Raw genomic sequence first — 21,796 nt, forward strand, 5'->3', positions numbered from 1 at the left:
CCCCATGCAATTCCATGTTCTTTGTTAGTTGAATTCATTAGGTTACAGCACACATGAGATGCTTTCGTTATTAGAATGGATTTCAGTTTTTCTTAGTTTATTTTAGACTAATGTGTGTCCTCTTCTATATCCTGCACTTCTATGTTGGCATTCTAGACTTTGTGAAGTCCTTTTTTCCAATAAGATAGATCTCTGAGGCTATGTTGATTGACTGAAGCATGTTTCCATTCAAGCCCCGTTGCATGTTTGATTTAGGATGAATTCTAGGGTAAAATGGATATGTTAGTTCTTCCTGCTATCTAGGCAATAGGGTGCAAATAATAATGCTTGCTTGTCTCATTCCCTTTTAAGTATTGCATGATATCATGAGTTAGGACATTGCTGAGGTTTATAGTAGGCCATTGCTATTAGTGTTGCTATGCTACATGTGATCACTTTCATATGGAACTGCATATCTCTCTGACAATAATTGCTTCGAATAAAACTCACTTGTTTAAAATTTATCTTTGACCCATGTTGGTTAATGTCTTGATTGCTGGGAATTAGTATGTGTATGTTTGTCCTGTAAACTGGCCTTCCTCAATCTTCTTAATGATTTCAGCATACTACTCCCTTTTCTCTGTTGAATAATTACTCGATCATGAACCTATGTTATTAGTTTTCTTTGTCGAACTCACCTTGTTAAAGAGCTCTACTAATTCTCCTAGTTTTCATGTTCAAAACCCCTTTGTTTCTAAAATTCAAGCTTTGATATGCCTTATGTGAGTCCTGTCAATATGTTTATGATTCTGTATCTATGACCTAAAACCTCTTTTAGTAGGTTTCAGAATTTGTTTACTTGGTTGTCACGCGTAGTTTGTTAATTTGTGTGGTTAAGTTGTTCATCTGCTATTGCTGGGTAAGAAGGTCTTCCCTTTGGACCTAGTGTGGATTCTTGTGTAAGTTTGAGTTGAGCAATTGATGCACTCTGAGGTTTGGGGTGTATTTGAATCTGGGTTTGCTGCACGTATGAGGAAAGAACCTGCTGAAGGCCCAGGCTTTAATGGGTTGTACTCTTTTGGGCCTGCTATGTACTGGGCCTATAATCTTTTAATATTTAATTTCGCACTTGTATTCACTAATTTTGGGTCTGTAATAATTTATCTTTTTTGTAAACTCAACAGATGGGGAAATTAATAAATGGGGTAGGGTATTCTAATTCTCACACAAATGGGTAGAAAGCATGCCTATAGGGCCTATGTGTTCTACTTGTTGTTCTCGCTTAGTATGTTTTTGTACACCGACAGACGTCATGCCTATAAGAAATCACACATTCCACTCAACTTGTTTAATACATGTATACTATCCAAAGTGTGTTAGTTTAGGCAAATGTTGTACCTGCTTCCATGTCTACTACTGTGTGCTATTGGACAGCATGTCTACAGAAATCGACATTTGTAATTGCTTGTTAGACATCATACCTATAGGATATAATAATACATGCCTTTGCCAATGCTCATCTAGATACCATGACTATAGGGTTTTAACTAACTAATTAGTTATTTTTGTTGCTTTCATTATACTGCCCTACCTAGATGATATGCCTATAGGGGATAAAGTATTATAAAATCAAGTTAGACTGCCAACTGATAAAATCCTGCCTATAGAATACTCTCACTCGCCGAGAAACACTGTCTATGAAAATCAATGCTGTTAATCCTGAGTTTTTATAAATAGTTGTACTGCCTCATTGCGCAAATAATTATAGACCATGCCTATAGGGTTTGTAATACCTATAATCTGCAAATTACTTGGTCTAAAGTTGGAGTACTTCTTGTACAATACTGGAAATCAGAATCATAGAAGCCATGACTATAGGATTTAAGGACTCTAACTCGTCTTAATTCCGAAATTTGTCTACTGCCTACACTATGAACTTGCTCGCGTGCATTTGTTGCTTACATGTGGAGGCCAACTTGAGCCATTTATTGTCTTTATATGCATTACTACATGTTTTGAATGTCGCTTAAATTTATCATTTTTGAGCAACCTAAGTACCATCTAAAACTATCCAAATAGTAGGTCCAAAGCCTCCTGGGCCATAGGCATGGGACGGGTAGTGCACGCATAGGACATGACTTAGAACTGAATTAGAGCGCTTTAGGTAAACAACTTTACATAGTAATCGGATAGCAGGAGATGATAGTTTGTGTCCGCTGAATAATATGAGCAACTCCTATCTAAAAGGAGTTGTGAAATATTATTTATGTTGCACGGGGTGATCCTTTAGGCTACAAAACTTAAGACCCCCCCCCTTTTTTATATACTTGATATCTATATTTAGTCATTTAAACATTGTAGTTGTATCCTTGTAGTCCTTAAGATTTGTGCCAATTGTGTGATAATGAACTTCTCCGACCTTTATATTCTCTTTATTTATTTGATCACCTAGTCTAATTATATAATCCACATAGTTCTAAGTTCGGCCGGGACCCATAGTTGTGGACCTCGAAGAGTGCCTAACACTTTCTCTTTGAGGTAATTTGAGCCTTTACCCGATCTTTGGTGACGTTGACTAGTCAAACAGAGTTATTTGCCCTAACGCACCTTAAAATTGTTAGGTGGTGATTCTTCTCTTTTAATACCCATTTAAAAGAGTTGTCACATGTCGAAACCCGATTTCGCGAGAAAGAAAATGGGGCGCGACCCCACCTCTTTGCAGGGTGATGACACCAGTAGCTATTACGCACAGATGACCATTTCTTAGACTATTGAATTCCAACTTATAGCTCCTCTCCTTACAATCAAGTGGCTTTCACCCCTTCTACTCTAAACTATTGTGTGCTTATTTTCCGCTTTTCACAGTCAAAGTCAAAGGTTTGTTGGTGTCAAGATCGATATGCCTTCTAGTTGTAGTTGACTTTAAATGCACCTGAACTACCCATAGTCGTTTATTTATGGGTGTGCACTCAATAGTCAATCAATTTATTTTTCTGCTTTCTATCGCGCACTTCAGCTATTTGTTTATATAGTGTGTGAAGTCTAACTAATGGAAAGTGGCCGTTCACGTCAGGAATAGAGGTCGTTAAGTATGTACTTGATTTTCCTTTTTTTCATCGAGATTGGGTTGGTGTTCAGTATACCGCTTGTGACGCATGTACTTTGCAAGCCTACATCGGGTACAAGATCGAAAAGAATGCATTGGATGGATGCCCGGGCATTGAGAAGGAAGGACACTTTTAGAGGCGAAAGGCCATAGGGAGATACCGTCTGTGATCCATGGATCTCCGATCAGGAAACCGTATCCAAGCTCCGTGGCTAGTCTGCACTCTTTGGACTTTTCAAACTTAGCGAACTAAAATATCTTAGTAGCTAAAGGAAGGGAAATCAACCGAGACCCCGTTAATAGCAGCGAGCAAGAGTGAATTGGGGGTTTGAAGAAAAACAAACACAAAGTTTCGTTCCTTAGCAAAGTGTTCACTTCTTTTTCGCTAGGTTTCATTCGATTTGTTGTGGATTGGATGATGGAAAAACCAGCAAGCTATGGCTTCAAAGTGTACCTTATTTAGAAAAGGATAAAGGGATTTTTTTATAGATGTTGAGGTTGAGTAAGGGGGGCGGAGCTTGAAGAGCAAAGCGAGCCGCGCTAGCCTAGCAATGTTTTTTAGCAGCAAGCTATGGTCTAACGACCCCCAACCTAGTCCAAAATCCAAAATGTTGGTTAGGGTTCCAAACCTTTATTTAATAATAAGGTAAGCTTTCAAGCCGCCGCCCTTTAAAGGAGCAGACGCAGTGAACTGTAGTTGTGAAAAGATTGGAAGATCTGGCCAAAGAAGGTGATGGCCCTGTAGATTCGTTCTCAAGGTTCGATACTTCCCAGTAAAACGCGGTGTGTTCAAATGTTGATCGCTTTTACGCGATAAAGGGGGACCACCTTCTAAGCCTAAGTATTCCTCAATGACCGATAACGTACAAGTACCGTGAGCGAAAGGTGAAAAGAACCCTATTTAGGGAGTTCAATAGAGAACCTGAGATCCGATGCGAACAATCAGTCGAAGGAGCGGAGCTTAGAGCCTTTACTTTATGTAAAGCGCACTCACTATAACGACGTACCTTTTGCATGATGGGTCAGCGAGGAAATGGGAACAACAGCTTAAGCCATTAGGTGTAGGCGCTTTCTAGAGGTGGAATCTTCTAGTTCTTCCTATTTGACCTGAAACCGATCGATCTAGCCATGAGCGGGTTGAAGAGAGCTCTAACCCACGTATGTGGCAAAATACGGGGATGACTTGTGGCTAGGGTTGAAAGGCCAACCAAGATCGGATATAGCTGTTTGTTCGCGAAATCTAATTTCAGTAGAGCGTATGATGTCGATGGCCCGAGGTAGAGCACTCAATGGGCTAGGGAGGCCTCATTTCGCCTTACCAACCCCAGGGAAACTTCGAATACATGCCTAGATCGTTTGTACATATAGACTTCCCCCCTTCCATCCTAGATTTGATAAACTTGTCTCAAGATCTGATAAGTATAGGTTCATTGGGTATCCCAAAGAAACAATGGGATATTATTTCTATCACCCTTCTGACCATAAAGTGTTTATGGCTAGAGGAGCAACCTTTTTGGAAAGGGAATTTCTTTTGGAAGGAAATTATAGAGGAGAAATAGAACTTGGTGAAGTTCAAGAAACTAATGAATCAACAACAAATCAAGATCATGAGACACAAGTTGAAGAACTTCAACTTCAATGGTTGATGTTCAAGAACTAAATGTAGTTCAAGAACAGGTTAATGAACCAGTTCCAAACCAAATTGAACAACAACCAAATCCAGCACAAGGTGAACAAGTTGTACAAACGCATCTTAGAAGGTCTACACGAGAACGTCATGTACAAACTAGATTATATCTAATGGTACAAGATGATGTATTAAATGAGGTTGATCATAATGATGATGACCCTAAGACCTATGAAGATGCTATACAAAGTTCTGACTATGAGAGATGGCAAAAGGCCATGGAATCCAAAATGGAATCCATGAAGAAAAATAAAGTATGGACTTTAGTTGAACCTTCAAAGGATATAAAACCTATAGGTTGTAAATGGGTTTTTAAAAAAAGGATTGGAGCGGACAGAAAGGTGGAGACCTACAAATCCCATCTTGTTGCCAAGGGATATCATCCGAAAGAAGGAGTCGACTATGATGAGACTTTCTCTCCCGTGGCAATGCTCAAATCAATTCGGATTTTGCTTGCTATAGCAGCATACTATCATTATGAAATATGGCAAATGGATGTGAAAACTGCTTTCCTTAATGGTGAGCTAGATAAGGATGTGTACATGACACAACCTGAAGGTTTCACATCTTCGTCTGATCATAATAAAATTTGTAAGCTACAAAGATCCATTTATGGACTAAAGCAAGCTTCTCGAAGTTCGAATATTCTCTTTAACAAGACAATTGAAAAGTTCATTTTTGTTAGATGCGAAGAAGAACCTTATGTGTACAAAAAGGTTAGTGGAAGCATAATTATATTCTTAGTACTGTATGTTAATGATATATTGCTCATAGGGAATGACATACCGGCATTGCAAAGTACAAAGATTTGTCTATCTGAACAGTTCTCCATGAAAGACTTGGGAGAAGCAGCTTATATATTAGGAATAAAGATCTATAGAGATAGATCAAGGAAGCTGCTTGGACTTTCCCAGTCTTTGTATGTTGATACCATTTTGAAAAGGTATAACATAGATAATTCAAAAAGAGGCTATCTACCGATAGACACTGAAATAACTCTCAGTAGGGAGGATTGTCCTAAAACACATAAAGAGAGAGAACACATGAGTAGGATCCCATACGCTAGTGATATGGGAGCTATCCTGTATACCATGACATGTACACGTCCTGATGTGGCTTATGCACTTGGAGTGACTAGCCAAAATCAAGCAAATCCTGGTGAGGAACATTGGAAGGTGGTGAAGACCATTCTTAAGTACTTAAGAAGGACTAAAGACCAATTCCTCATTTATGGAGATTCTGAGTTGAAACTTGAAGGTTATACTGATGCAAGTTTCTATTCAAATAGAGATGATAGCAAATCTATTTCTGGTTATGTATTCACCTTAAATGGTGGTGCGGTGAGTTAGAAAAGTTCCAAACAAGCTACAGTAGATGATTTAGTGACTGAAGTAGAATATATAGTAGCTAGTGAAGCTACTAAGGAAGCTGTATGGATGAAAAAGTTTTTAGCTGAACTTGGTATGGTTCCTTAAATATAAGGTATAGTTCCATTATTGTGTGACAGCTCTGGAGCCATTGCTCAAGCAAAAGAACCAATATCACATCAAAAATCCGAACACGTTTTGCGAAGGTATCACTGGATAAGAGAAATCATTGAACGTGGAGACGTTGAGTTTCAAAAGGTTGATGGAAAGGAAAATGTTGCAGACCCATTCACTAAAGCTTTTGGCGTAAAGGAGTTTGCCAAGCACAAGTGAAAATTGGGAAAGAAATACAATAGTGATTGGCTCTAGTGCAAGTGGGAGATTATTAGGGATATAGTAGATATGCCCTAGATCTAATCTCACATTTGATGATTTGAACATATTTTTGTGAACGCTATTTGATATAAAAATATATGGCATCTGATATTCTTTTATCATAGTTATTATTAATTATTTGATTAACTTGATAAGGTCCTTGATTAAATTTTGAGACTTGACATTGTGATGTAGATCATAATAATGAGAGTGAAGTTTCTTATAATTTAATCTAAATTTGTTCTTGATCATAGGATTATTAAGTTGAGATTTTGGAAAGGAAGTATAAGACCCCTGTAGTCATAAGTGCCTATGCATGATGGTTAAAGGTAAAAGGATGGTAACTCTATTCTTAGAAGTGACTTGTAAAATATTCGAGGACGAATGTCCTTAAGTAGGGAAGAATGTAGAACCGCGAAAAATTTCGAAGTACTTAAGCGCTATTAAGAAAGTTGATGTGCGCTAATTATATTATTTTGTGTGCAGACGAGGACTATTAATATGATGGATATGATGGATATCAATTGGATATGGTAATAAGTGTACGAGACATATTATAATTGATGTGGGATATAAGGATAGCCCTAAGTCCAAGTCAAGTTGGAAATCACATGATAGACTAAAGTTCCAAATGAGTATGCACAAGACTAAACTTTGGATGAATATATATACATATATATAAGGGGTTATGTGATGGAAAACCTATAAAATGAAATATATTTGAGTCTAGTTTTGAGATCTTCAAACCGTTTGTCATTTGGGCATTCCTACAAGAAGTTATGACCAAATTACCAAAGGATGGCAGAGGATTCTGCGGAAGCGAAGCATCTGGGGCCGCGTCCGAAAGAAAAGCTGACAGTGAAGTGTTGCCATAGTGTCTAGATCCGCATCCGAGATTCAAAGAGGACTGAAGTGGGGATGCGAAGCATCCAGGGCTGCATCCGAAACCCAGAAATCTGGGCTTATAAATACTAAATCGGGGGAAGAGAGTATTTTGTGTATTGGGAGTTAGGGTTCTTGATGGTGAAGAAACGATTTTGAGCTCAAATCAAGTCCAATAAACTAAGGTAAGTTATTAATGATATTTTGGATTGATTCTTACTCAATATACATGAGTTCTAACATCATTCTTACATCCAGATACTAGATTTCATCATCAAATCCTCAATAACACAAAAATCACCAAAGTTGTAATTTTTCAAGATTGATCTACTAGAGGTAATTTCAATACTTCAAACTCGTTTATTATGAGTAGTTAGAAGTATTTGAATCATTTGTTACAAGTTTTAATGGTTTAAAGATTGGATTATAAAACTGTAGTTAATGGCATGAATAGTACTTTTGAGAAAATAAGAGAGAAGATGAATGGTATTCTTAGAGATGAAATTTATGAATACAATGAACCTATGAAATTATTTGTTAGCAAAAGATGGAAGTGATCAACTAAGTAATCACTCGAATTGTATATTTTGCAAGTGTTGATTATGGAAGACTATGAATAGTAACTTGGTGGCAATGGACAATTGATGTATTATCATTAATGACTTTGAATGGGTATTAAAACATAAGAATAAAGTTGAATGGTCTAGCATGTAAAACTATTTGGCGATTTGAATTGCTGGAGGCTTGTAGCCAACTTATAAGCCCTCCAGGGCCCTTCTTACTTTATATGTTTCAGGATGATGTATGATACGTGACATGCGGTCAGGCAAAGATGACTCTCTTTCCGAGTTATTATAAAGCACCATTTTTATTTCGTGGTAGCTATCATATTTTTTCTTATTTTATTTTTTTGGAATTACTCCAACCGTTGGTTTTATTCTTTGGTATAGAGGCTCCATAGTTAGTTGTGAAAGGTTGTAGTAACGGGGTTGTACACGACATACATGAAAGTATAACTATTTTACTTAGTCACATTGTTATTATCATGAAATGTGTCATGTGTGATTTTGAATTGGAAAATATTTTATCATTTCACTTGAAAATGTATATGATTTTCAAGGAGCTTTCGCAGTTAAATTGGTTTTCATGCATATGATTTGGGTGCATCACATGGTTTGGTTCGCTCGGGTCAGGTAGTGTGCCTAGTGCCGGTCACAATGCTTTGGGTCGTGACAAACTTGGTATCAGAGAACTAGGTTCTAAGTCGAGTCCTAGGAAGTTTATGGAGCTGTGTCAAGTAGAGTCCCTCTTATCGTTGTGTTGCCGGCCACACATATATCGGGGATGCTACAATGATATCTAGGGAATTTCATTTTTTCATACTCTATATCGTGCGTTTGCGCCTGAAGTGAGAGTACGGATTCTTGATCGTATTGATTTCCTGTTGAGGAAGATATTGAAGTGAGAAGAATGAAGCTCAATGTTCAAGTTATAATACGAGATGTTTGGGCTAGTAGCCAGAAAGTGTCAGATTTATTCAAAATAGAAGGATAAGTTGAGAATAGATTGGGACTGATACAGTCAACACGTATGACTTTGGTAAATAAGAATTTTCAGTCGAATATTGAGAAATCATGGAAGAAAATAAGGTAATGATGTCAGCTAGTATTGTCAGGATGTTGTCCTGACTTATAAAGAATTTTACTAAAGGATGTAAATAAGGGCACATATGTTAGGCCCTAGATTTCAATTCAAGATCGTTGGTCAAGATGTTGGAGGTACTGTTTACTACGGTAATCACCATTAACGTGTTTAGAAAAGGAACAAAAAAAAGAATATTGTAAATGAAGATGTTGCATCTTAAATTATCATGACAAGATATAGAGAGGTGATATAGATCTAATTGATAAGTGAATGTGAATCTGTCAAGTTTGTAGTAAACATAGTATGACTCATAAGAAGTTTGGCATAGCTAAAACAATGTCAATAATGACCAAAGACACCTTCCAAAAAAAAGGGAATTCTTGATCATCCGAAAAGGGAATGTTACAAGACTAGAGAGATGACCCTTAATTGTACTTGACATCAGATTTCCCTTAAGCATGATAGGTTATCGTCATGATGGTGGCATATGTAATATAAGTGGCACACAAGAAATAAAGTACCACGTGTTAGTACGAGTTGAGGATAGACTAAGAATTCCATATGTAAAAGATGGGCTTGACAACCTTGGGTTCCTCTAGATGATGAATGTGATACAAATAAAAGTCAATCTCTAATTATGCATACCAAGGTATACGAGGATAAAGTATGCGAACTTAAATGGGTAAGCGTAAAAATATTAAGGCATGAGATGCATAAAAGGTGTAATCTTGGAGGTTATAAGAAGCAATATAGGTTGTTAGAGAAGGGGGAAAAATGATGTGGAATGATAATCTTGAGTTTTTTCTAGTCGAGGTATGTCTTATTTTATTATGTTGAGATGATGAAAAATTAAGAATTTCCAAGAATGATCTCAAAGCAACTCTATATGTGCCCGATATTAAAAGAGCAGTTAACTTGTGAGTGAACGAATCCTTATGATTCAAGAAGAATAAATATATAAATGGCTCATAGGCTAAGTTAAAGTTGTTGGAAAGTTATACATATAAGGTGTACGACGTAAGGCTCAAAATAATGATTGAAAATGATTATGGTACGGATTTGGAGATTGAGAAGTACAAGAATTCTAAGACTACATGATAATGTGTCATAACTCCCTACATAATGTGTATGGACGAGGTCAACGATACCATGAAGAATGAGAAAATATGCAAGTATATATTTATCGTATGAAACGTGTTGATGTAAATATGTGGTATTATCTATGACCAAAATAGTTCACATTGTGATGAAGACATGATGTAATAATACCCTACATGTATTCCATCTTTATCATAAGTATTAGCCTACTCGGTGGGATACCATCAAAATAAAGTTTCATGAAAGGACTTAAGAGCAAGAAATATAATTTTAGAGATATATACTACGGAATCTCATCTATATACGTGGCTTGAGAACATGATGGTGGCATAAAGATAGGATGTGTAATTCTTACATGTAGCATTGTGAAGATGTTATATGTTGTGAAAAGTTATATAATGATATGTGAATTTAGCCTAAGGGAGTCACATTTGTTCAGCATATTTAAGCATGAGATGAAAGGCGCAAGGTAGTCGTACTTGTTAGAACTGTATTAGAGCATGGGTTGAAGGTGAAATATTAGAAGAGATTTCAACGGTAGAGTGAACATGAAAGAGTGAAGTGCTAACTATAAAGATGTTGTAAGGGCGTAAAATAATGGCCCTTATCAATATATGTTGCAGCTAGTAGCGACGTGATACTTGGATACAAAAATGAATAAAGAAAGTTCCTATGAGTATAACAAATATATCATATTGTCAGAATAATTGGCATATCGGTATAATGATGAAACAAAAGACAATGTACGATAAAAGATTGAAGCGGTAAAGTAGAGATTTCTAATTGGGGGATGAATAGCTCGTAAAAGCAGGTGAGCATGTAAATTGTCCGAGAATATTTATCCGAAATTTTAGTTAACTCTTTGAGTGGTAGGTAAGAGTTTTAAATTTCATTTGCTCTTAAGTGGGTGAGCGTCTGAGTAAGCAGATGTCACCTTTAAAGTGATGGTTTATAAAAAAATAAAAAATAAAAGGAAAGGAAAGGTTATAGTTACTAAAACAAATAAGACGAATGAGGTATTATCAGTAACCTTTATGATCAGAAGGGTACAATTTTCATGAAGTGCTTGTACAACAATTGCAAACTCATTACGAGCAATAGTTAAGATGTTCTGCATCAGGGATATTGAAATTTATGTCTGATAGTCAAGGATTTAATAGGCAACTCGAATGTATTCCTACAACTTTGGGACATGTGCGATTTGAATTAAATTCAAGTATTGCGGAGAACGAGGGAGTACTTTGAATTATACATGGAATTGTATGGAATAAGGGAGTCCTTTTAATATGTGCACACTTTGCACGGAATAAAATAGAAAGGGGTAATGGAATGCTTATTCTTAAATGAGAGAGACATCTATACAAAAAAAAAAGTATGTCAGTAAAAAGCACGGGTTCAAAGAAGAGCACTAATATTAAAAGAGTACAAGTACCATCATGGTAACGATGACTCTTGACTATTAAAAGTTTACGGGCTACGGTAGCATGTCTATGGTGCGCATGAAAATAAATGCAATCCCAAATTTATGGTAGAAAAATATCACAAGATACTTAATGGTGTCAAGGAACTGGTACAAGTTAAGAAATAAAACTAGAACTCGGATGTCCGCGAGTAGGTGGCAAACTAGTGTCATGAACTCAAACGAAGTGAGTTGAATTACTTTTAGAGCAAACTTATTGGTAACAATAGTTATCAAATTATGGATCTAACATGAACTCTAAAGGTATACAAACTTGGTATCAGAACCTAAGGTTTTAAAGTGTCCTAGGGTGTCTCGGTGCCGTGTTTGGTAGCCAAAATAGTTTTGATGATTAGCGAATATTAAAAGTTTTAAGTGGGAAGACTTTTTCTGGAAACAGGATTCATAAAGGACAACAGACTAATTTGAAAGTATTCGTTATAAGGAAAGTTTGAGACTACGAGTCGTAATGAACAAGTTTTGCAGATACCAAGTGGGCAATATAACTTCGATCTCATAAACTATGAGATATTGCCTTGATCAAGCAAAGAAATTAAGGGGGCATGAAAATAAGTTATTGTTTATTAAGGAAGTCCAATCACAGAGAGATTTTTGATTTATTTGAAGATACTTTTCAGGTACAACTTGACGTATGCATGACTAAAGAAAATGCAGGCATGTATAATAGTGATATAAGAGCTATGTATAGTAGAAATTATTGATATTGAATGGTATTCATATATGTTACAAGTTAAAAGTTTTAAAGATTAACATTTGATGCACTTATGGTATATGTACGGCCGAGTGAGGTCAAGATGGTACATTATATTATGTATTGTTGGTTGTTGAGCGATATTGTTATTTGTTACCGTGTGAGGAATTATTTTGGACAGGTTAAAGTTTTTGGATAGTCCTAATTATAGGAAAAACTCTGCCGAAATATTTAAGAGTTTGTAAAGATAGCCAAATTTTAAGGGCTATAAGTAAGTTGAGATTTTGGAAAGAAAGTATAAGACCCATGTAGTCATAAGTGCCAATGCATAATGGCTGGAGGGAAAAGGATGGTAACTCCATTCTTATAAGTGACTTATAAAATATTCGAGGACGAATGTTCTTAAGTGGGGGAGAATGTAGCACCCCGAAAATATTTTGAAGTACTTAAGAGCTATTAAGAAAGTTGATGTGTACTAATTATATTATTTTGTGTGCAGACGAGGACTATTAATATGATGGATATCAATTAGATATGATAATAAGTGTACTAGATATATTATAAGTGATGTGGGGTCTAAGAATAGCCCTAAGCCCAAGTCAAGTTGGAAATTACATGATAGATTAAAGTTCGAAATGAGCATGCACAAGACCAAACTTTAGACGAACATATCTACATATATATAAGGGGTTATGTGATGGAAAACCTATTAAATAAAATATCTTCGAGTCTAGTTTCTAACGCTTCAAACCGTTTGTCATTTGGACATTCCTAGAAGAAGTTATGACCAAATTACCAAAGGCTGGAAGAGGAGTCTACGAATGCGAAGCATCTGGGGCCGCGTCAGAAAGAAAAGTTGGCAGTGAAGTGCTGCCATAGCGTCCAGGTCCACATCCGAGCTTCAAAGAGGAGTGAAGTGGGGATGCGAACCATCCAGGGCCGCATCCAAAACCTAGAAATCTGGGCTTATAAATGCAAAATCGGGGGACGAGAGTATTTTGTATATTAGGGGTTAGGGTTCTTGATGGTGAAGAGAAGATTTTGAGCTCAAATCAAGTCCAATCAACTAAGGTATGTTGTTAATGATATTTTGGATTGATTCTTACTCAATATACATGAGTTCTAACATTATTCTTACATCCAAATACTAGATTTTATCATCAAATCCTCAAGAACACAAAAATTACCAAAGTTGTAATTTTTCAGGATTGATCTACTAGAGGTAATTCCAATACTTTAAACTCATTTATTATGAGTAGTTAGAAGTATTTGAAGCATTTGTCACAAGTTTTATTGGTTGAAATATTAAATTATGAAACTCTAGTTCATGGCATGAATAGTACTTTTGAGAAAATAAGAGAGAAGATGAATGATAATCTTGGCGATGAAATTTATGAATACAATAAATCTATGAAATTATTTGTTAGCAAAAGATAGAAGTGATCAACTAAGTAATCACTCGAATTGTATATTTTTCAAGTGTTGATTATGGAAGACGATGAATTGTAACTTGGTGGCAATTGACAATTGATGTAGTGTGATTAATGACTTCGAATGGGTATTAAAACATAAGAATAAAATTGAATGGTCTAGCATGTAAAACTATTTGGGGATTTGAGTTGTTGGAGGCTTGTAGCCAACTTATAAGCCATATATGGATATTGATCAATATTTTAGGTCATATCATGATGTAATTAGGATATCTAATTATAGATAGCGACTTGTTGGTGATGTTGAGCATTTTAATCAATATTAGAATGATGGAGGAGGATTGAAAGCTTGTGAATGTTAATAAAGCGAAAGTGAGGTAAGTTGATTAAAACTTACTCTTCTTGAGGAACTTTCTCTAAAAGCATGTTTCGAGTTAATACTTAAGTTGTTTGCAAATGTGCTTTCGTGCTTGTAAGGACAAACAAGAACGGATGTCTCCATATATTAAAATATTATATTGCATATGTAGTGTCATACTGTTTTATAAAATTTTATTTTAAATCTTGTTGGCAAAATAACACTCAAGGTAAATATTATAAGTTTTTATCAAAACTTACATATTTACAAGAGTATACATATTTGAGTGCTAAAGATAAGCTTTCATGGAAAGTATTTCTTTTGAAAATTGACGAACAGAATGGCACTTGTGGTATCTTTTAAAGATTGATGTTAAATTGCTAAAGGCTTTAGTATGTAAAAGGTTATTTATTTAAATTTTGTTCAAAGGATTTAGATTTTCTATAAATGCTATGATTTGATAAAAATTGATCATTTGAGGCTACTATGCTATGAATCTATTTTTGAAGTATCAAATATTTTGGGAGTTACGTGTGTTCACCGAGATTGGCTTTGGATATATCGTGTTCGTTATCATGAAACTACACGTGTCGATGTAGGCGTAGATGGCCACTTTGTGGTATAGACTACGACAGAGTGCTCTCCCTCGAGAGAGTACTATTTTGTGCTATTATTAGCATGGCTGAGTCGATTCGTATGACACTACGATGAGACGACCTGAGCAAGTAGGATATATGATACTTTCCACTTGGTACATAACCTAGTTGACCTTCTTATGTCGGTGATGGTATAGTACTCCCAGTAAAGGGTAAGGATGATTTTCTTATGTTTAGGCCTAAGGAGCCGAAAGTAATTTCGATGACTTAAAGAAATGGAATGATTTTGTATGATTTTATACAAAATCTTGGATTGATGTAAATGCTTTAGAAGTTTATATTGCGAGCTATATTTCACTTGGTTGTTATTTAAAATAACAAGGGTCATGAATTGATAAAATTTCTTATCGTTTTATATCTAATATTGGTGCATTATTTTTATAAAGTTTGTTCCAAGAACTTAAGTTAGAAAGAGTCTTTGACACTTATTGAGTACTGTTGTGGTGTACTCAGCCCTTAGGGGCCCCCTCCAGGGCCCTGCTTACTTTATATGTTTCAGGATGATGTATGATACGTGGCATGCGGTCAGGAAAGGATGTCTCTCTTTCCGAAGTATTATGAATCACCACTTTTATTTGGTGGTACACTACAAAAAAATCTGGAATTAGCTACGAACGTCGTTGCTAATCTATCGCTAAATCGCTCGTAGCTAACAGAATTTCTTGATAATCTATCGCTAATCCGTCGCTAAATGAGATTAGCGACGGATATTTTTGTTTAGCTACAAAATTTGTCCGTCACTAAAACCAGATTTTTTAGCAGTGGTAGCTATCATATTCTTCCTTATTTTATTTTGTAGGAATTACTCCAACCGTTGGTTCTATTCTTTGGTATAGAGAATCTTTAGATAGTTGTGAAATGTTGTAGTAACGGGGTTGTACACGACATACATGAAAGTATATCTATTTTACTTAGTCTCATTGTTATTATCATGAAAGGGGTCATGTGTGATTTTGAATTGAAAAATATTTTATCATTTAACTTGAAAATATATATATGATTTTCAAGGAGGTTCCGCAGTTAAATTGGTTTTCATGCATATGATTTGGGTGCATCACATGGTTTGGTTTGCTCGGGTCGGGTAGGGTACCAGGTGTCGGTCACGTGGCTTTGGGTTGTGACAATTATCATAAATTGTCAATAGGATATTCTCTTGAAGAATATGATGTAAGAATTTCCTTTGACTTGAGATCATTATAGTAATTGACAAGTTATTTATTATGCTTTGATACTAGACACCTATGGCCTTAGGGAGATAGTAGAAAGGATATCATGTATGATTAAATACTTGTAGAATTAGTGATTGATCGAGATGGAATCTGTCAACTCTTGGTAATGAGTTTAAGCTCCATGTTGTCATGAATTATAAACGACCAAACTAAGACCTTGGCCAGGGCAATTGAATGAAAGAAGAAAAGAGTTTCTTAGGTCATTCAATTATCGATTATATTTGACATGAACACATAGTTGGTCGCCTATTAGGATTTGATAGTTGAACCATATCCTAGGGTGACCCAGAGCTATAAGGACAGAAGAAATTACTATATTATTATTTTACTGGTCCTTGAGAGTAAATTGTATACTTCATTCTATCTGGTCGGTAAGGAGTGTTGCTAGACGCCACCCTTGATTAGTATATTGATGTGATCAATTTACTACCGTCTTAGTATTGAACCTATGGGTCGCACACTAACGAGTGTTCTGATCTTTGCTAAAGGATTAATTACTTTATTATTTGATAATTAAATTAAAGAATTTAATTAGTTAAATAAATTTAGTTATTTGTCCAAATGAAATATTATTATATTCTTTGTTAGCACAAAGGATATAATTAATATTGTGAACAAATTGAAGTTTTCTATTTATATATATATATATATATATATATATATATATATATATATATATATATATATATATATATATATATATATATATATATATATATATATATATATATATATATATATATATATATATATATATATATATATATATATATATATATATATATATATATATATATATATATATATATATAAAAATCAATTTAGGATTGGATTGCCAATAAGTCTAAGGAAGGACGTGATGTTGGTTCAAACCCATTAAGAATGGGATTGGTATTTTTTAATATAATATATTAATTGATACTTGTATTCCAATTGGAATTAAATTTGAAATCGGCAGTCACGATGCCAATTTGATGGAATTTCGAATTTCCATATAAAATAAAGTTTATTTTTGGAATAAATTTTTACCTAAGTAAATCATTACCTCAATCAAATAGAAAAAGAGTTTATAGGTGATGCTATATGAAAGGTGATGGAGAAAATTTGCCTCAGAAATTCTTGAGAAAGTGAGAATGCAATACAAAGCTAAGAGAGAAAATACAATTACAAGAAAAAGTGTTTCTTGTTCTTCTACCGTTGAGTTGAGATTTTTGAGAAAAATTTCAGCACAATATTTCATTTAATTTGTTCACGGGTTTCATTGATCAAAAAGTTAATAGCAAGGATCGGTCTCGGTGTGGATACGCATAGAGTCTTCGCACTATCGAATAAATTTTGCAACGAGACTCTATTCACCAGGTACGTCTTAGATTCGATTTTTGACATGTAAATAAATTTTAAATACGAAAAGATCGGCCTAGGATTGTTATTATCTTCCGCTGCATGTTACGAACATCTATATGCAATCGTTCAAGTAGTTCAACCCTCCGCCTAATTAATATTTTTTAAGAGACGTGTAAAAGAGAAATACGATAAATAATTTGAGACGAAGCAGTAATAAATTTTGTGCATAATCTATCATTTGTACACATACTTTATCACTATTGGACTATCCACAAAAAAGTTGTCCGAACATAAGTTAGTTATGAAAGTTTTGTACGTATATGTGCATGCGTCTACTTTTAAATTTCATTATCAAGTAAATAGCATGTTTTATATATTTATTGGCTAGCTGAATTTATAGAATATAAGGATTTGAAGAGTATCTCAAGATCATAGCAGTCAGAAAATAATTCTCAAGATCTTTTAATAGATTAGACAAAAATATATCAAAGAATATTGGCAAGTGATCAACGAGATAATTTCATGTGAAATAGTAAGTAGTTATCATCTCTTAATGAACCTAGGGATGATTTTGGTAAATTAGCAAGATCTTCTTTGTGTAAGATAATTTAGTCAATGGTCAGCTCTAACTTTCTATATATCTATCAAGACTTATATGTACTTCTTTGGTAATTAGTTTTAATATATTGCCATTATGGTAAGTAAAACTACAGTATAACATGGAGGATCATTAATATCTTTTAGATATCAAATATTCCTTAATATTTGGTAAGCATTATGTTTTCTCCACTATAAGAAGAGCACCCATACCATAGAGTTTCTCCAAGCAATTAGAAAAAAAGATTAAGGACAATAAACTCTTGTTCTATCTAGTAAACCAAGCATATTATGGCTTTTAATCTCCCTCTCATTTTCACTTTTATAGCTCTATGTTTGTTTAAACACTGCACTTGTGCACATGTTAAAACACTCATGCATCTTTAGCTGGTTTTCAACCAGCTGTAACAACATATTATGGCGCTCCAAATGGAGCAGGAAGTGGTAATTAATGATGTTATACTCTGAATAAAACTTTTTTATTAATGCATACAAAATTTGTTTTCGTTAATTTAATTTATATATATTAGAGGTTGATTTCGACACACAGTCAGGGTAATTAAACTCGATCTTTTTAATTGTTTTTATGAGATTTGTTATTAATTGGACCATACAATTAATTTTCATTTTTGTAATGCAAGATGGAGGAGCTTGTGGATATACAAATGCTGTATCACAAACCCCTTATAATTCCTTTGTATCTGCTGGAAATCCTCCTCTACACACGAAAGGCTTAGGCTGCGGAGCTTGCTACCAGGTCCATATTAATTCTTGCCCATAATTTAGTTTTTCGTCACTTCTAGTAACATGTTATAACATATTAAAATGCACTAACTAATAGTGTAAAAATTAATTTGCACTGTCAGTATATATTAGTGAAATCCTTCGATAAATTGCTCTAATGTCTAAGACTTTGTGAATGACTTATACATTGAAATTATAGGTGAAATGTAATCTTGGCCCTTGCTCAGGAAACCAGTGTTCAGGTGCTATTCATTTTGATCTAAGTGGAACTGCCATGCGAGCAATGGCCAAGCCTGGACAAGCTGACGCGTTACATAATATGGGAAATATTTCAATCTCTTACCAAAGGTACATACTTTTCTGAATAGAGATATATATACCGACAGCACAAAGAATATTTATTAAAAGCAGTTGTATTTATTATTGTAGGGTACCGTGCGTATACAAGAACACAAATGTAGCATTCAAGGTGGATCCGGGATCTAATGCTAATTTCTTATCAGTAAATGTAGAGTTTGAAAGTGGAGATGGTGATATTAATTTAGTGGAGCTTGTGCCAGCAAGATCTACGCAGTCGATAACTATGAATCATGTATTTGGGGCAACATGGAGTACTAATATTAACCCTTCAACACAGCCTGCTCCATATTCTCTTAGGCTCACAACTGAGTTCAATAAGAAACTTACTGCTCCCAATGTCATTCCTGTTGGCTGGAAACCTGGACAAGCCTACAATTCCAATGTCAATTTTTTATTGTATTCTTCAACACAAACACAAAAATAATGAGTAAAATCAATGTCACAAATATGACTTCGAAATGTTCTCCTTTTAGGAGTTTAATAAATATCTTTCAAATATTATTATTTTCAAGTCGTTTTGTTTTTGTCCTCTTACTGTATGATCCTCACAAGCAATGGAAAAAGAAAGGGAGAAATACACGAACAACCATTCTTAGGTATGCTATTTAGGGATTAGTCATTGTTTATTTTGTCCTGAAATTTTATACCAAAAATCATAAATTTAGGACAATTCAGTATATTTGTGTCCTGAAAAATTGAACGGAAAAATTAAAATTCATGACACATTGGCTAATTCCTAAATAGCAGACCTTTAGAGTGGCTACCTAGTATCATTTCTACGGGAAGAATGCATCAATATCTGCCCACCACCCTTGAGTATTCACAATATCCGCCCACAAACAATCCCTAAAGTTATGAAAATTTATTAGAGAACGCTCTTTTTTTTTTCCTTCAATCTTTTTCCTCTTTTCTCTTTTTTTCTCTTCTCTTCATCAGAAAACAACATCATTTTGTCCAATTCAGGAGACTTGTAAACGTCGTGCTATAATTCCATATATTTTGACGTTATTTACCCTATTTGCTTGTTATTTGGATGCTAATTTGTGCGACAATTGAGGTTAATAGAGTTTATTTTACGTGTAGGAATGCTTGGACATGAAGTGGAGAAAAGTTACACGAAATGGCACCTGAAAACTACAAAATGGAGCAACAAAAGAAGACATGCAAGGCAATGAAAAGTCACGGCCATAGAACGCTTCATATACTTCTCTTGTGGCTGGAGTGTGCTGGTTTATGCTGCTCAAAATTTGCATGATTTCATGCTTAAAGTGGTAACTAACTTCAAGCCTTTGTAAATTATCAATCAGCTCCAACTTCTCTAATTCTTCTAATCCCTCAGCCATTATAATCTTCTTCATTTCCTCCTTCAATTTGTTAAAACGCTTCATATACTTCTCTCCCTACGCAACACATTTACAATTGATGATCAGCTCGAATATTAACGTACGTAATCGTTTGAATGATGTTACAACAAATTAATTATTCAGATTATTCAATAACATGAATATGTGCTAAACAAATTATTTTACCGCATAATTATTGTGTATGGACTGAATATATTCAAAATCCCACATAGTAGGTTGGTAATTCCTTGAACATCTAGTGGGATTTTGATCTGAAGCTGAAATAGCACTGATTAGGTGATGGTTCAGTTTTCATGCCGCATGTAGCTGCGGTAGAGAGTGTAACGACTCGGCCGGTCGTTTTGAGTTTTAGCACATCGTTCAGCGGTTTGAGACCTTGAGTAGTTTCACTTCAGGTATTATGACTTGTACGTGTGGTCGGAATTGAATTTCGGGAAGTTCATGATTGATTTGGAAAGAAAATTCTAATTTCGGAAGCTTTAAATTGGAAGAATTAACTAAGATTTGACTTTTAAGTAAATGACATCAGAATCGGGATTTGAAGGTTCTAATAGGTTCGTATGATGATTTCGGATTTGAGCGTATGTTCGGGTTGAGTATCGAATCACCTGAGAGCATTTCGGCGCTTATTATGGAAGGTTGGCATTTTAAAAGTTTAAGAATTTCATAAGTTGGTTTGAAGTGGATTTTGATGTTTATCGATATCCATTTGGGGTTCCGAGCCTTGGAATAGCTTCGTTATGTCATTTATGACTCGTGTGCGATATTTGAAGTCATTCCAAATTGATTTGATACATTTTGGCACAAGATATTAAATTTGGAGATTTGGAAATTTATAACTTTGATTCGAGGCGCAATTCATGATTTTGATATTGTTTGATGTGGTTTAAGGTTCCGACTAAGTTTGTATTGTATTTTGGGATGTGTTGGTATGTTTGGATGGAGTCCCGAGGGCCTCGGATGCCAATCAGATTGAAAACGGATCGAGTTTAGACTTGGGAGCAGTGCTGAGGCAGCTGGGATCTGATACAATCGCACCTGCATGGAAAGGGCCGCAGGTGCAAGACCGCAGAAGCGGTTGGGCTTAAGGTTGGTTGGAGACGCAGGTGCAAGGAGTTTACCGCACATGCGGGTGAAGGAGCGCATAAGCGGAGGTGGTCTGGGTTGGAAGACCGCATGTGCGGTCGTATGCGCGCATGTGCAGAAGCTGCTCGAGTTAGGGAGTCCGCAGATGCGGGGGGGATTTCTGCAGAAGAGGATGCGCATCTGTGATTGAGGGCCCGCAGAAGCAGAAAGTTGCACCTTCGGGAAGCAAGTGCTACTGTTACGCAATTGCGAATGGTCGCTGGGCAGTGTGTTCTTTTAAGAACAGGATTTGGCCATTTTCTTTCATTCTCTCTTAGTT

The 21,796-nt window shown here is 35.3% G+C and overlaps 1 protein-coding gene across 1 annotated transcript in view; it reads left to right on the forward strand.

Annotated features, from left to right (window-relative positions):
- LOC142178811 (putative expansin-B14) overlaps positions 1–20,083 on the forward strand; it is a 28,577-nt gene extending 8,494 nt beyond the window's left edge. Inside the window, exons 2-4 of the mRNA XM_075248532.1 lie at positions 18,867–19,015; positions 19,097–19,409; positions 19,964–20,083. Of these exons, the coding sequence (XP_075104633.1) occupies positions 18,867–19,015; positions 19,097–19,409; positions 19,964–20,083 (582 nt within the window). The remainder of the gene's footprint in view (positions 1–18,866; positions 19,016–19,096; positions 19,410–19,963) is intronic.
- Positions 20,084–21,796: the final 1,713 nt, after the last annotated feature.

The sequence above is a fragment of the Nicotiana tabacum genome, unplaced genomic scaffold, assembly GCF_000715075.1.
Source record: "Nicotiana tabacum cultivar K326 unplaced genomic scaffold, ASM71507v2 Un00001, whole genome shotgun sequence".
NCBI classification, from domain to species: Eukaryota; Viridiplantae; Streptophyta; class Magnoliopsida; order Solanales; family Solanaceae; genus Nicotiana; species Nicotiana tabacum.